The sequence below is a fragment of the Odontesthes bonariensis genome, chromosome 1 (assembly GCF_027942865.1).
Source record: "Odontesthes bonariensis isolate fOdoBon6 chromosome 1, fOdoBon6.hap1, whole genome shotgun sequence".
NCBI classification, from domain to species: Eukaryota; Metazoa; Chordata; class Actinopteri; order Atheriniformes; family Atherinopsidae; genus Odontesthes; species Odontesthes bonariensis.
The window spans coordinates 24611388-24628378 of NC_134506.1; the positions used below are offsets into that span (position 1 = coordinate 24611388).

Below are 16991 nucleotides of genomic sequence, written 5' to 3' on the forward strand. Positions count from 1 at the left end.
GTGCTACAGGTAGCAACAGTGGGATTCTTCCTGTAGGTCGTATTTTCTAAGCAGTTGCGCATGCTCCAGATGCAAGGGCGATCATGTGATGTGATGGCTGATTAGTCATGTGACTAGCGAATCAGCCGAACCCTGTTTCAAAGTAAACAGTTAGGCTTTTATTGAGACGACAGCAACTTTGTGTGTAAATGTAAATAGTTTGCAAGACGCCGACACGAAGAAATGGTGAAATGAATTAATGTAAACAGAGCCTCAGCCTCTCACCAACTGCACACCAGTCACAGCGGGGTGGGGATGCAAACCCTGGTTCGGGTAGGGGGAGAAATAAAAGTGGTAAGATAAGCAGGAATGGGATTCAAACCCTGGTTCGGGTAGGGGGTAATGGAAGTATGTAAGAGGGTGCCAGAGGTGGAGGCAGGATAAGACACACTAGCAGATTCAGCAGACAAACTCACCTAAACAGTCCTATAATCACTAAAAATGCCAGCAAAAACTAAGCCATACAACTCACTCAAAGCCAACTCACCCAAAATGGCCACCTGATTTCAAAAGGATCACATGTGCCAAACCCTCCACTTAAATATCCTGAATTTCTTCTTTGCTTCTTCCAAGAGTCTGTTTACCCTAAGTGCTCCCCCTGCTGGGCCCCCAGCTGCTATTGCTTCTTCTAATCCAAATCCACTGACTGGATTTTACTGCCAGTGCCTCATCTGACACTTCCTTCACTATTTTCCTCACACTCTTTCCACTTACACCCAGCTCCCTCAACAATGAGACAACAGACTTTGCAACAAATCCTCTACATCCTACTTCCACTGGACAGATTCTAACCTTCCATCCTCGCTGCTCTGCTTCTGCCCCCAACTCCACATATCTAAGCTTTTTCCTTTCTTATGCTTCTGCTACTAATTCCTCCCAAGGAACAGTCAGCTCTATGAAATAGACTCTCATTCTACTCCTAGACCACAAAACTATATCAGGCCTTAGGTTTGTAGAGGCTATTTCCTGGGGAACAACAAGCTTATTTCCTAAATCTACCTGCATCTCCCAATCACAAGCATCCTCCAAGCTGCCGTGCCTCCTTATTGTCTTATAAACTTTGTTCCCCTCTTGAATTTGCCACTCTCGTCAGCTAAGACCCTCCTAAGTTTACCTGCCTTCGTTTATCTTCAATACCTGCAGCTAAGCTTCTTAATACTTGGTCATGTCGCCACGTATACCGTTCTTGTGACAGACTAACCTTACAACCTGACAAAATATGCCTTAAAGTTGCAGTACCTGAACATAACGAACATAACGGGTCTCCATTTACCCAGAGTTTTAGGTTCTGGGGAGTTGGCAATACATCATATGTTGCCCCTATCAAAAATCTAACACTCCTTTCCTCCATACTCCACAGTTCTTTCCAACTAAGCTTTTTCTTCTCTACACCTTCCCAATTCAACCACCATCCCTGCTTAGCCTGAGCCACTGCCTTTGTACCCCTTAACATTTCCTTCTTTCTACGAACCTGCTCAACAACTAGCTTTCTCTTCTCCTTGGGACCTGCTCTACTCCACACCGGTTCGCCTGGGCCAAGCCCCAAGCCTCCCCGGCCTATTTGAACATTGCCCAAAATCTCTGCATGTCTAAGAGTTGCTTCTGCCTCCTGAGCTGCCATTCTTGGTTTCCACTTCCTCCCCTTGGTTGGGTTTGGAACCACCTTACTAACTACCACATCTTTACTCCCAGCTAACAGGAGCTCTGTTGTAACTTTAGTACATTTAAACTCCTCTACTTTACTAGATACTGGGAGCTGGGGTATGCCTTTCCCATACAGTGCCACAGTACTTAAGCATCTAGGAACACTTACGAATATAAAAACTAACTAATCTTTCCATTTTTTCTGCAACAGATAATGGAATCTCATACACAGACAGTGGCACATCAACCTAGGAAACAATCCAAACTGCAGACACCACAGCTTCAACTTTCCTGGAAGCTCTGATTTATCTATTCTATCCAGTCCCTCAGCAACATCTTTCTGAAACTGCACTGCATCATTCATGTCTGCCTGGTACCACCTGCCTAAACTCTTTACTGCCTTTTCCCTAATTATCGGAATGCTTTCTTCATCTATTACAAACTTTCTATCACTAATTTCCCTCTACTTATTGAGATACTTCTAGACTTAGTAGGTTTGATTTTCATCCCAGCCCACTTTAGATTTTTATTAAGTCTCTCAAGTATTCTCTTCATACATGGCACTGTTGTAGTCACTAACGTCATATCATCCATGTATGCCCTAATCGGTGTAAGGCGCATGCCACCCTGACATCTCTCTCCACATACAACCCACTTGGAAGCTCTAATAATTATCTCCATCGCCATTGTAAATGCTAATGGAGAAATCGTACACCCTGCCATAATGCCTATTTCTAGCCTCTGCCAACCTGTTGTGAAACCTGCTGTACTTAGGCACAGTCTAATATCCTGAAAATATGCTCTTACTAAGTTAACAACTACTACAGGCACTCTAAAATACTCAAATGCTTTCCAAATAAGGCTATGTGGCACTGAACCAAATGCATTTGCTAGATCCAGAAATATAACATGCAAGTCTTTTTTCTCAATCTTGGCTGTCTGAATCTGATGCCAAATCATGCTAGTGTGCTCTAAACACCCTGCGAAACCTGGTATTCCTGCCTTCTGCACAGTAGTATCTATTAAGCTATTCTTTTCTAAATAACTAGCTAATCTCTGTGCAACTAAACTAAAGAAAATCTTCCCCTCTACATTTAGGAGAGAGATCATCCGGAACTGACTCAGGTCCGAGGACTCTTTCTCCTTTGGAATAAGAACGCCTCCTGCCCTACGCCATGTTCTAGGAATAACCTGTTTCTCCCAAACTATTCTTAATTGCCTCCACAAAAACTTTAGGATATCAGGTGCACTTTTATAAACCCGGTAGGGGACTCCATTTGGCCCTGGGGCCGACGAAGCCTTTGCACGCCTCAACCTCCTTCCACCTAGGTGGTCTAACATCCATCTTATGCGCTATCTCTCCTAATGGTGGCATGTCAGGTGGAAGGCCTACTACTCTACGCTGCTCAAGATCTGAATATGTATTTCTTAGATACTCTTCCACCTCTGACTTTGTTGCCTTAAGCTGCCCTCCCTTTTCCTGGTTAAACAATCCTTTAACAAACTTGAACGGGTCCCTGTAAAACGCCATCCTTACATATTCTTTCTTCTTTCTCTTTTTCCTAAGATTTTCAGCCCTTCTGAGTATTGCTAGCCTGCCTCTCAATTCTTCCTGCAAAACATTAATTCCCTCTCTCTCTTCTTCTGTAGCTCTTTTCCACTGCTTTCTTAAATTTCTTCTTTCCTAAACCAATTTCTCCATCTCTTTTTGCCGTCTAGACTTACCTAAATGTACTATTTCAACCCTCTTTCTATCTTGCACCCCAAATCTCTCTACACCATAGGAATAAATTATATATCCCATCTTCTCTAGCCTATCGCTTGCATTTCCTCCTAACCTACCCAATATTATTGACAAATCTTTATTGACTGCCTCCCATTCTTTGTTACTATTTGCCCTAGGCCACTTAACTCTATCTTTCTGCTCCATATTTATCTCTATAACCGGCCTATTCACCTCAGTATCAGCTGCATCCCTTCTTAGAACCTCCTCCTCCCCCTCCGTAGCTGTGTAATTGACATCCTTCAGACTGGTTTTCTACCTGCCGCTGGACTTCATCCGACTTACTCGATTGACTTCTTAAAAAGTACTGATCGATACGGCCACACTGCCCTTCCTTTACCACACCTCTCTTTCTTCCCTGATGCATTTTAAGGCCTCTAACTGATGTTACTTTCTGCCAGCCACAAGGACAAATCTGGAGCTTACTTCCCTCTAGCCTACCACTTTTATTATGTCCAACTACGCTCTCTTTCCTCTGAGAACTATTCCGGTCAGTTCTAGCCCTAGAGAATAGGTTTGTGCCCCTATCCTTCACTGAGTCGCGTATCCACCTCATAGTCATGTCCGTTCCAGTGTCAGTTGCCATGTAGTCTGCCTGTGAGTCATCTTCCGCCCCTGCTCTCGCCGACTCTAGGGGTATTCTCTTTAATCTGTTTGTAGCTTATGCTGGTTGTAACAAAGCTGCTAGGCCTTGCTACCGCTACCATGGATTGCTAGCCCATGGCAGCACCTTTGGGGTCTTTGCCTCCTGTCAGCTGTCTTTCCAATCTGTCACATGGTCTTTCCCTTGTTGTCAGCTGCCCTATTCACAACAGTCACTAGCTAGGCTAGATTTAGATTCAAGGTAAACACAAGAAACTTGTGCTAAAGAAAAAAAAAATAAATAAAAAAGGACCAGACTCAGTGAGTAATTCCCTATACTTCCTATATATACCAGTGAGCAGTGCTGACCAACATATCATTGGGGTCATCAGGTGGGAACCTCCTTTCATCAGTGTTTCGTCTAGTTGGGCCCACGATACCTCCAGGAGGCTAGACAATGACCACTGGCGTCCCAGAGTCACCCCCCTAATGCCAGCCAACACTGCTCCTCACACAAAAACAACCATCTTTTACAGCCACAAGCTACCTCAGCCTCTCACCAACTGCACATTGATGTATAAATCAAATCAAACTGAAGCCTCAAATCAATTATACGGCTCCTTGATGTGTTCCTAACCACCTTCGGACGACATCAGAATTATGTTTCGATCTATCACCCAGACATCCAAACTCACACTCTCAGTCAGATTCTATCTTTTTTTTTTATTATCAAAATATAAGACATATGAATTATGGGTTAAAATACAAACAAACAGAAAGACTTCGGTTAACAGACATTAGCCTGTCTCGGGTACAAAACAGACGATCTGTGAACAAAATATTGAAATATATTAATCAAGCCATAACTTCAGTGAAGCAAGGACACACAGGTTAGGTGAGTAATAATGACCAAAAACTTTTTCATTTAAATCTGAAGGTTTATATGGTTCCATCACAGAAACCTTTTGTGGTTCTTATGATAGCCAAGGACCATGCGTGGCCCTGTACACTGTTACAGGTACAGTAAATTACTGGAGAATGGAGAGGTGAAAAAGAAGGCAAAATGAAAAACTGTCAATTTTTGATCTAAGAAATTTGATCTATTCTTCCTTATAAATGAAGGCAGGACCTGAAATGCCTAACATTTGTGGTCCTCTCTCATTGGAGGCTTTTTCACAAACTAATTTCAGCACAGTTTTGAAGAAATAATAAGTTTAGTTACTGAAAATTCCAACAGTTCTTTCATCTTCATTCATTTTTTTGGTCATTATGTCTCTTAATTTGATCGCTCCCACAGAGAGATGGCAGGATATGAGAGGAGAGAGATGAATTAATGAGATGCAACACATGTGCCCGTGTGGACAGGAACCAGGTGCATTGCGCTTCATGGTTGGCTGCAGTTTCTGCCCACTTGGTGCATATTTCTAATCAATGTCGGATTTAATCAAATGATCAAACATGTCTGACATGCAGAAAACTAGATTGTAAAACTTCTCTACATCAATACCAAGAAAGATTGCTTTTTCTGACCAATTGATGACCATATGATGATAAAAGCTAATGTATTTCTCTGGGTTTAAGTCATGTCTTTCCTTTCAGGCCAAAAATGATCTTGTCACTAACAGTTTTATGTTTATATTACAATGCTTACATGCATTGGAAACAGTTTCCCTTTGGGTTTACCTGAGGTCCATTACAAAACTTAAAGCTCTTACTCATCATTGTAAGCTGTATATTCAGTTTGGTTAAATGAAGGCTACATTTAAAAAATAAAAGCTTTACCATCATTATGTTTTGCCTGATCTCCCAGTTAAGAGTCCAGTCAACATAATATATCTTATTGTCTTTTTTGGACTCTCAAGTTTGGACATGGCTGTAAAAACCATACCTTCCTCCCATATTGGACGTTTCCTGAAATCTCACCTTGTCACTTTGTTCCTGTTTGAAGCTGTTTCAGTGTTTGTTAAGGTTCCAGTTTTTGTGTCTTGATCGTCATATTGCTTTTCTTTGTCTACTTTTGTGTATTTGCTGTATATGTTTCTCATTTTTGTGGTTGTTTTGCATGAAGTCATTTGCATCTACTTTTAGTTGGTTCTGTCTTTGATTACTTTGTTTCATTGCAGACATTTAGTCTCTTATTGAGAAACGTGAGCCTCTTATTTGTGGCTATGGTTCTCTGTGGGTTGGTTTGCATCTATTGTCTTCTCATTCAGTGTCTATCTATAGTTTTTCTCTGTAATTGTATTTTGTGCATCATTGTAGGGATTTTATGGACTTTTCAACCAGAAATAATCAATCAAAAAGAGGCTCAGAGCTGGGGCATCTCCTGATCCTGGGCCGGTGCCCGGTAAGCCTATTCAAAATCCTTCCATGCTCGCAACAACAATTTCCTCAATCAGGATGACGTGTATTGGCATGTAGTCCGCTTACTGGGCATCTATAACATGTTCTTCGCTATAATAAATCCCCCTTCTGCTTGGTTGGACTCTGCCAGCCACAAACATGTCATTTGAAGGGTGCTACGCCGCCTATGACCAGTAGGTGGGGATGTAGCAGCGCTGCTGCTCTGTGAGCAGTTGTTGCTATCACGTCTCCACTTTGTCCACAGCAGTGACGTATTTCCTGGGGCTTGTACAGACCACTCAGCGGTACACCGGAGGGGTATCATGAGTGTTTCTAACCAGCAATTTTCTGTTGTCAATTCTTCAGTCCCTTCGCCGTGTCGTCGTCGGTTTTAACGCTGCGGTGTGAGTCAACAGTAAGCCGGGTCGAGCAGGATGTAAAGGAAGCTGGTAAGTTCTGCCGTTGGTAAGTTTCCCGTCTGCTTTAGCTTGTATTTGGACTTCTTTGAGCTGCCGAGTTTGCCGTGCCCTATGTTTCTGTACTGAAACCCTGACACGGGACCGGACAAGAAAACTGTTTTCTTGTTGATAAGGGTCTTGCCAGTTTGTGAGCCTTTCCCAAAAGGGGAATAGCTCTTATACACACGCCGAGCGGACGTCGACTGCGCCGCGTCCGGTGTCCGTGGCTGCTCCTGCGGAGCGGAGAATAAACTGTGGTGCCGTCGATCCGCGCTGCTCACTCGGTAAGTGGAATAAAATGTGAACAAGGAAGGCTTGGAAATGTTCGTCGAGGGTAGATGAGAGGAGAGGAAAAGGGGGAGGCACCTGTGAGACGGAGCAAGTCACAATAGTACCGTGGCGTCAAGTTTGCGTTAATCACGTCGCGGTTCAGTTTCAGACATATTTGTCAAGCGGAGGAGTCATCATCGGATCAGCTCCAGCCGCAGCTCCCAGACAAACTGTGAGTACGTGTTGTTGTCACGAATTGACCCGGTGAGGTGAGTCAACAGACTTCAAACTCACAACATTTCTGCCCATCTGCTGATTGATTAAAACCCTGTAACTGAAGCTCGTAAACACTGTTGGGGTCGGAGGCCTGAGTGAGAGAAGTTTTGCTCCTCTGGATCTGTGCTGCAGTTTGTTTTCTGCTCTCAACAGACTTTCTGCTGCTCGGCACCACATGCAGCTCACACGAAGCCTCTGTTTTGGAGTTGTAGCATTGTTCTCCGGACAGTTTGCAGATTCCTTGGTGTGAACTTTGACACCTGAAGTTGCAAAGCAGAATCTGACAAACACAGATGATGTTGCTGTGAACGTTCACAGTGGGTGGAGGTGAAGATGATTGTTCCTGCTGGTTTGACTCTGGTTTATTTTAAAATCTGATAAACTTCAATGTCACAGTGGCTGCTGCACGGAGATATTACGGGAACTGAGCCGTTTCTGGTGTGCGTGTGTGTGCGCGTGTGTGTGTGTCTGCTTTCCGTAAACCTAACGCTGTTATTTTGACCTCTCTGGTCTTTGCAGTATTGAATCATCATACTGCAAACACCAGAGAGCCCCCCATTTTTTCCCCCTGCAGTGTCATTTAATAGCTGAACTCCAAAATAGTGGCTCATGCAGGAGAAGTGTCTGTATGATGATTTAATGTTGAGGTTTCTGCAGGGAGTCTGGAGAAGTACTTAGAGGACAAAGCTGGAGCAAAACAAATGTTCCTGTGGAAAAAAAAAGGGGGAAAAAAAGCAGGCAGCTGAGCTTTGGTTGTCATGTAAGCCTTCTAATGAGACGAGCTGAATACCTTCACCCTCATGACGTATTATGCCATGAAAAAACGTATTTCTAAGATGCAGATTCAAAGAAGGAAACAAACAAAAACGTCAATTGATTTAAATTTTCTTTTCACATCTTGAATAAAGACTTTTTAAAAAAATTATTATTAATCTGCTGTTGTGTTTGGTTGAAAATCAATAAAGTGTAATTTTTAAGTTGCCTCCCCTATTTAAGCATCGGGGTGCTAACAGATAAGAGTTCCCAAATCAAGAAATCCAACCCAAAACTGACTGCATCAGGGTCCTTAATTACTAATGTCTGCCAGTAAAAAGTGGTGCCGCTGCTGCATCCTCTTATAAATGTTGTTGTCTCCTGCGGGGAAAGATTTGTGTCCTCTGGAGGCTTCTTTCATGACGAACAGAGATATAAACAAGTGTGTCGCTCCTGTCTTTAATGATAACTGCTTTCTGGAAATCATTTGGATCCAGAGCTGTAGTCGCTCACTCTGGCTGGTGATATGACACCAGACTGTTATTTATTCGCAGTTTTAATTGTGTTTTTTGGACTCGTGCCTTGAGAAGATTAGTGAACAAGTTTCAGAAGAAGTGTTCTTGTCGTGGTGGAGGCTTTTACGATGTTTATTTTCTGGCAGATGCACATGCAGATGGAAGTTAATGGCTGTATCCACGCTCGACGGGGAGAGGTTTTTAGAAGGCGTAAGTTGTTGTTTTGGCCGTGATAATGGTATTTACCCGGAATATCCTGGGTAGCTACCTTGAACTGGAAATAAGAGGAGGCTTTTGTGGATATTAAGGAGCCCCCTGCCTCTGTACTTTTCCTTTAAACCTGCCATAAAACACTGACAAATGGGGGACAAAATGCCACCTATCCTGCAATATTTGGAGGAGAACATTGATATCATTCGGATGGTATTTTCACGATAAATTACCTATTTAAATCTACTCTCTGCTACACTCGCAGCTTATTTGACATGGTATAATTGATTTAATGTGTCTGGCAGTGTGAGAGTCGACGGTAACTGCGCCCACTCACTGTGACTTGGAAAGGGTCATGTGGGTTAAATGCATTTGAGTTCAATTTCATCTCATTTGAATGTAAACAACAAACTGATGACTTGTAAACGGTTTCCTCTTTAAATTGCCCTGGTGAGTTTGGTAATGAGGCCGGTATGATCCTTTGGGCTTAATGATACTCAGCTAATTATAATATGCTGCTTTTTTTTCTTTTTCTCTTTTTTTTTTTTTTAGATTTGTTTCTTTTTTTCTAACAGCTTCAGTGTCACAGTCTAACATATGGTATTGTTTACTGTGGTAACACTAAAGACCACGCGCAGCGCAACGTCTGGCTTCCCCTCCGTCTCTTGTAAACAGTAAAGTAGTTTTGTATGTCATGGTGTGTGGTTTGCGAGCTGACGTTGAAGAAACTGAGTGGTTGAACGCCTAGATGAGGTCACAGGCATCTGCACTTAAAGGCAGAATGTGCCCGGAGATCAAACAAAGCCTCAGGAGCGTTCGCACTCTGTTTGCTTGTTGCATCAAAGGACACAGGACAAAGTTTGAGTGAGTTCTACCCGCAGCCTTTTCTCTTGCCTCCGCTGTCGTTTTTCTGCGACAGTCCTATTTCAATTTATTCTTGATTGAGATGTGATGAATCGGGACAAAATTGGGGTGATTGTGACCAGTGTTGGCCGAAGTCGTCAGTGTGGCTGTCACTTTTTTTTTTTTTTTTCAGCCTTTCCCTAAGGCGGAAAATCCAGACGGGGGAGCACAGGTCTGTCTGTTTTCAGGAAGACGGTTTGAAAACAAGAAGGAATAAATAAGAAAAAAACCCACGTCATTGAGTTTAGGTACAGCTAATTTTTCTTTATTTAAGGAGATGTGTGTAACCGAGAAGAGGCGACAAATTAAAAGGTGCTGCAGGGATTTATGTGTCAAACCCAACTGATCAGCTCTGCCTGTCTTAAACTGACACATAGTGCTCGTTTTACATTTGTAGTCGTGTCTGTTGTAAAGGTTGTGAAGGTATTCATGAAATGAATTCTGACAGTTCAAATGCCTGACATGGATTAGCAGCCTGTCCTACCAGCTCACAGCCAGGTTGACCGGTTTGGTTGCTGATTGCTATTGATTGTTACCATCAGCTTCTCAACACACTGAACCAAGGCTGTGAGAGCCGTTTAGATATTGACGTCTCAGGATATTGTGGTTGGAATATTTTGTGACCCACTTTCACTTCAAATGCGTTTTGGGTAACGTGGGTTCAGATATTTCCTTGAAATTAAAGCTTCCTTTACACTAGTAATGCAAAGAGTGATTGATGTTAGTAGGACGGATAAGATGTATTTGTGTTTATGTTATCTGTCGTGGTAGAGACTCTGATAAACTCTGGTAAATGTTGTTTTTAGACTGCATACGAAAGAAGTGGTGATATTATTTATTATTCATTTTCTGTGTAACAGGCCAGAAGAGGAAAACCATATGCTTCCGTTTGGGGTATTTATTCATCTTATTGTAGTTCCTCTGCAAGAAAAAAACAAAACCTCGGTTCAGGTCCTCTTAAATTAACGAGCACTTTTACCAAAGATGATTGAAAAACAGTGTGGGTTTTTACTGACGGGCTTATTGCAACTCAAATCAAAAAGAAATCAACGTTAACTTTGACAAACCAAACGTTTACAGGAAGTTGTACCTTCAGGAACTGTAAATCAGAAGTTATGTGAAACAAAGTGAGTCATATGATGCTGATTTTAACGGTCTCGCTGAATTAAAAACAACACTTTCCGGATTATGAATTTGGTTGTGTATTGAACTTGTAGAAAATATACGTGCTTGTTTGGCGGGAGGGTGGCACTGTGGCTTGTTGAAAAATGAGAAACCCTCCCTCGCCGTAGACCTGAATCAGGAGATCACTTACAGCCACTTACAGAGGGACACGTATACAGGAGCGCAGTATTCAGGTCATTCTAGTCTGCGCAGGATCACAACAGAGTCATCCCTTTGGATGAATGTCTTTTAGCAGCTTATCTCATTGGCTTGAAACAACAGCTCAAAGGCAAAAGAGCATCAGCAAACAATTAAACCACAAGCTGATATTTGTGTCTGTGAAAACACTGACTGCAGGAGCTTGGGATGATGAATAGCTTTTTCCCGTCCCTGTGACTGTTTCAGATGTTGGTTGCTTGTGGTGGGCTGATAAATTATCTCCATCATACAACAGTGTACAAATAGCAGCACTAAAATCATTATGATGTCAACTTTTACTCCCACGCTTTTTATGTTCTGTCCTTGGCCGCTGCCACTGATGCCTCGGGCGTTTGCCCTCCACCCTCTGGAGGCTAGCTTGCTTCACTGAGACCGACTCTGCTGTCATCTCTCAGCATCCAGGGTGTGGTCTAGTTTTCTAACCGCACTTCTCCACCTTTGCTGCCCACTCGGTGTACCCAAGCATTTTTCTTATGCCAGCTCCATCGACTGTATCCTCCCATGGGAGTATAAAAGCCCTAAATGTCCTGGTGTGTCTGACCACAACATTAGGTTGAGTCTTGACGCCCCGCTCGCTGCTTCCTTTGAGATTATAAAGTACCTGTACTTAGCTGAGCTGCTCAGCGCCTACTCAAGCCTGCTGTTGGGTTAGATGAGCTGCTCTCATTTGCCCACGAACAAACCAGATTGATTTGGACAATATTTAGTGTTTTATCTTGGCGGCAGCATTTAGTCACCACACATCTTAGAAGCTTCTGACCGAACTTCTACACTTTCACTCCTTTTTTTGTCCTTGATTTATCAAACAAAGGAAAAGAAAACCTCTAAAGTAGGTGACTTATTCTATTGTTTGGACAAGTCTGTGTAGTTTTCTCATTCATTTTGGGGATAAGTCTACTGTTTCGTTAAAGCTTTGTATGCACTAAGTCCTCGCAAACTATTCAGTGAAACTTGCTTTCTTGAACAAGTAAATCTTGTTGCTTTAACACTGCGTGCCTTTCTCTCTTCGTTTGTTTCCTCCCAGGTGTGCTGCGACTTTCCCTGTCTTTGTCTCTCCCGTGCACCTGCATGTTCTGTGAGCAGCCCCGTCCTATTGGAGGTGCTGTCCTCGGTGAGTGTGCCGCGCTAGGAGAACCTATGGCTTCTGGCCCTCCATCTCCCTCCGTAGGCCGCAGGCTCAGGCTGCTGGAGTTGCTAGTTGGGACCGTGTTGGTTTTGCTGGTTTGTGGGCCAGGACCAGCACTAGGTCAGCAGGTTTACACCAACACATGGGCTGTCCACATACCCGGAGGTCCGGAGGAAGCTGATCGAGTTGCCAGTAAACATGGCTTCTTCAACCACGGACATGTAAGTAACGAACTGCCTTTTTGACTTTTGAGTTGCAGCTGTGTGGTGTTTCGGTGTTACAGGTGATACAGAGGTCGTGATAAAGTGAAAGCAGCTGTGTTTTGCCTATGCAAATAATATGTCAAACACAGTGCCATTAGATGAATGTATTTTATGCCAGAAATAACGTCCAGGTTTAAAAAAACAAACAAACAAACAAACAAACAAAAAACACGAACATCCCCTTTAATGTCAACTTGTTCCCTAAAATTTGGATGTGAGCCTTTAACACCCTTTTAAATTGATTACAGATTTTTAAAATGTTTTTGTTATTTGTCTTCATTTAATATGGGCTTCCTGTTGACTCGGCTGTCCAGCAGCACAGCACAGTGCAGGGAGGCTACATCTTATATTTTTACCCACATTTCCATCTGGACAAAAAAAACAAAACCATATTTCTCTTCTTAGTCATTAAGAGAATCTAAAGTGAAAACCAGTATTTTCTTATACACGCTGTTGTGTGTGTGTGTGTGTGTGTGTGTGTGTGGGTGTGGGTGTGTAATGTATAGCCACCTTGTATTGATGTTTTGTTGCCAGTGCTTTATTGTCAAGGAAAGGATTCATTCTACAGGTGTGCCATTGTTCATTGTGTTGTAGGACTTTTTTTTCCTCATGTGTGCAAGTCACAAGAATAGGTTTGTTCTTTCCTGGTTGTTTGATACCTTTCTTGCGAGTCCTTTCTATGTTAAAAATGTGCTTGTCGGGGAACCGGTTACGGCAGTCCACAACCCAACTTACATCTAGGAACTGGTTTCATGTGTGCTTTTAGAGCTGACACTCAAAAGGCTAATGCTAAATGCTAAATAAATTAAGCGGATCAGAACTGTTGCAATTCTCATAGAGAATGCAGGTCTCTCATAGAGACAACCCAAACTGATCCCATCGCCCAGTCTTTCGTCTTCCATGTGGTTGTGTAATGCCTGATATTTGTAACTCTGTATGCTTTAGTGGGAAGTCTGGAGATGAAGAAAAAACACTGCAAATCTGTGGGAGTTGAGCTGATGTGCTCAAGATAAAATTGTTTTCTTTTTTGTTTGTTTTCCTGTATTGAGGGGAAGGTTCCTATAATGTCCATAGCTTCTTCAGCCTGAATTAGGGATAATCATTTCCTGTGTGGCCCGTTGACGGTTTCCACTTTTATGACTTCCTGTTTGACCTCTGTGGAAACTGATCAGCCAAGTTGTCCTTTCACACCGTCAGCTCCTCCCTTTAAAGAAACAGAAAGGTTTGAGTTGAATCATTGTGTTACTCATACAGAGTCTTCTTGCCCTTCTGCTCTTCTAGTGCAAAATTGTAGATCTGCATACATGTTCAACAGTAAATTATGTAGCGTGCATACTGTACATATTCAGTGGGGTTCACTATCTTGCCCAAGCAGTCTTGGACATATAGACTATGAGGAAGTAGCTGGCTGAACCAGCAACCTTCCAAATGAAAGACAGCTGCACCGTCCCCTGAGCTCTATCTCTACAAAATATGGAACGGTGCTCATAAATGCTCGTGCCTTGGTTCTTTGCGTACAAACGCATGTGTTTTTGTTTGTCAGACACCTGGAAATCCATTCCATCCTGTGGTAATCTCTGGAGTATCTGTACTTCTCCATTGTCTCAAGTACAGTGGAAAGTTTTAACTTTTGTGGCAGAGTTTGAAAAGGGGCTCCTTCATGTGCCAAGACGTTGGACAAACAAAGTCGAGAGCAGGCTAACAAACCGAGCTTGGCAATCAAACTGATGCTGGATTTTGAACACATTTAAGTGAAAACGTTCCTGTGATGTCTAACCAACGCTGATACTGGAACGATGGGGATCTTGTACGAACCGTGCATACATTGAGGATCGTCTTTCACACAACTGACGACACACGGACACACCAACCAACTTGTCTCTCCTTCTGTATTTGTAGTGTTTCTCTAATGTAGATGTAACAAGCACATATTTCACATAATTTGATGGGAAATCTGCTAAATCTTTGGGGCTTTAGTCCATGTATCAGACAAAAAAAATATGGACTAAAAATACTTGTATGTTTCAGACAATAAAGTCACTACATTAAACTGTTTCAACACTTTCTGCACCATTTCAAATTGTGGATTAAAACACACTTGTGTGGAAAGAAGGCGTCCCCTCCTGAATTTAATTGTATGGGAACACTCATGTGCTTGGCAGGGTTTCTCACCGTGAGAGATATGCACGCATACCTTCTGCACCAGCAGACCGGACAGACGGGACGTAGTTCAGAATAAATGAATGAAACGATACCATTTGTAGGATAGTAAAACGTCACTTTGTGACAAATGCTCAGTCCAGTACGGTAAAATGATCTCATTAAACTGATGGGATTGAAATCTGGGAAAATTTAGATTTTTTTTTTTTTTCCTTTTTCTTATCTCTGGCATGCTCATTATATTAAAAGACATGCTCCCTCTCCTTTCCAGGCCTGTATCAGGAACGATAATCTATTTGTTCATGCCGACCGTGTCCCAGGCCGTTATAACCAGCCTGGCTTTTTGTTGAATCCCAGCTTTTACTTGAGGAATTACAGTAATCTGTCTAGGTGATTGGGAAAATGCATCAAATCTTGTACCCACTGCTTTGATGTAAGTTTCCACCTTCTGGAAAAAATTGGGATAGTTGCACTTCTGATAGTGGGACACTTGAGCTGTAATTGAGTGATTTCACAGCAGGTTATAGACATTAAGGCTCAGTACGGTCGCTGTAGCTTTTTTACTAAATGAAACGCGCGTCCTGATAAACCGAGAACAAGCAGCACTTTGTGCAGCTGTTTGAGTCCACGGCCTCGCTGCTTTTACAGTAAACGATCATGACTGGGAATTTTAGCCGACTCTGTATCTTTATGAGTAATCATGCGCACTTAAATCCTTTAACTATGTATTTGCTGTGGACAATGAGGAAACGCAGGCAAAGCGGTTACAACCATGAACTCACACAACTGCACCCTGGAGATGACTTTGTGTGCGGTTCCGCTTGCCTCAGCAACTTGCTTAAAAACATTTTAATGATATTTTGAGAGCGGGGTAGTGAATTATCGTGTCTGACCACAGCTGAACTGATGAGCCACTCTTGACACGGCGTCCAACGTAGAAAAACAGGGAGAGCACAACCCTGTCTGACGAAGCAGCCTTAATAAGGTATTTTTGTGGGCGATGCTTCGTAAAGGCTCGAGTCTGCTCAAGATTGAAACATTTCCAGAAGTGAAAACAGATGTTCCAGGTTTTTACTCAAAGCTGTCAGCCCATTTATTAAACCTGCTCTTACCTGACAAGCATTTTTATGTTGTTGATGGTTAATGTAACCCAGTTATGAGCCGCCACAGAGTGCTTAAAAAAAAAAGAAAAAGGCAGGATTGACACAACTGGTGATTTGCCGACGTAATTGTGGCAGCCATCTTGTCCTGCTGAGGAAGTCCACCATTACCAGAAGCCTAATGTGCACATATTTGGCTGCTGGCACCACATGAAAAAGCTAGTTTAAAGTATCAAACAGAAATTCATGAAAGGGCTGATTATTCATTACCAAAGAAGAGCCACTTTGTGCCTGCGCACAAGTTATTCCCTCCCATCAGGAAGCTGATGTGGTGTTGAATTAAAGAGCCAAGTTTAGATCAATGATCAGGACAAAACTCTTCCTGCTGAAGAAGAATTTTAGAGCTAAGTTACTGATAGATTGCCAACAAGGTTATTTAAAGATGCCACCTTGGGCTTTGTGCACGTGGATGTGCATTTTTCTCCGTTTACTCCGTGTAGGCCTAACAGTTAATTGATGAAATAAGGATTTATACTGATAACGACGGCTCGGTGCAGCCTTCAGACGCTGGCTTCTGAGAGGTTTTCTGTATGCCAACATGTCATCAGGATTAAAAACCTTTAGAGTAAATGACATGAAACAGTTACATCTGTTACATTTAGACAGCTGTATTTAGTCCTCGGCTTGTTATTGGTAAGTACTCTCCACTCATTCAATTTGAAAGGTGAGCTGTACAATAAAGATGCACTCAGGCTCCGCGCTGCCCTGAGGGCACGTCTCCGATCATTGATTAAAATGAAATCGTTACTGTAGAGATGGGAACAAACAAATCTGTCGTGTCTTTTTGCCCATCGATGATGGGAAATGAGAGTTGCTTTGTTAGCTCTGTGTGTGCGACCGTGCTGGTGTTTGCAGGTGTTTGAATGAGGCAGGGGAGCGGGAGGGAGGGTAGGATCAAAGACCACAGCTGGGCAGGTTTTATGGCTCTGGTGATGGTTGTTTTTATTTCGCCTTCACCGACTCTGCTTGCACTATGGCTTCCATACAACCTCTACCCTAGACACATTAGATTTTGATGTTCCTCCATTGTGACTCATGGGGCGTGCTGTAATGAAGGTTTCGGCGGTTAGACACATTTTCGTGAGCACAATGTTTAAAGAGCAACAAAACACATCATACGCTC

The 16991-nt window shown here is 42.7% G+C and overlaps 1 protein-coding gene across 5 annotated transcripts in view; it reads left to right on the plus strand.

The window, feature by feature from the left end:
- Window positions 1–6683: 6683 nt before the first annotated feature.
- Window positions 6684–16991, plus strand: part of furina (furin (paired basic amino acid cleaving enzyme) a) — a 70031-nt gene continuing 59723 nt past the window's right edge. The window contains exons 1-3 of one of the 5 annotated variants that reach the window (XM_075461745.1): window positions 9624–9737; window positions 9910–10024; window positions 12184–12506. In XM_075461745.1, coding sequence (XP_075317860.1) covers window positions 12228–12506 — 279 coding nt within the window. In that variant the 5' untranslated portion in view covers window positions 9624–9737; window positions 9910–10024; window positions 12184–12227. Of the gene's footprint in view, window positions 6841–7279; window positions 7352–8650; window positions 8874–9623; window positions 9738–9909; window positions 10025–12183; window positions 12507–16991 lie in introns of those variants that run through there. The other 4 variants (XM_075461735.1, XM_075461764.1, XM_075461726.1 and 1 more) reach the window with 4 other exon arrangements.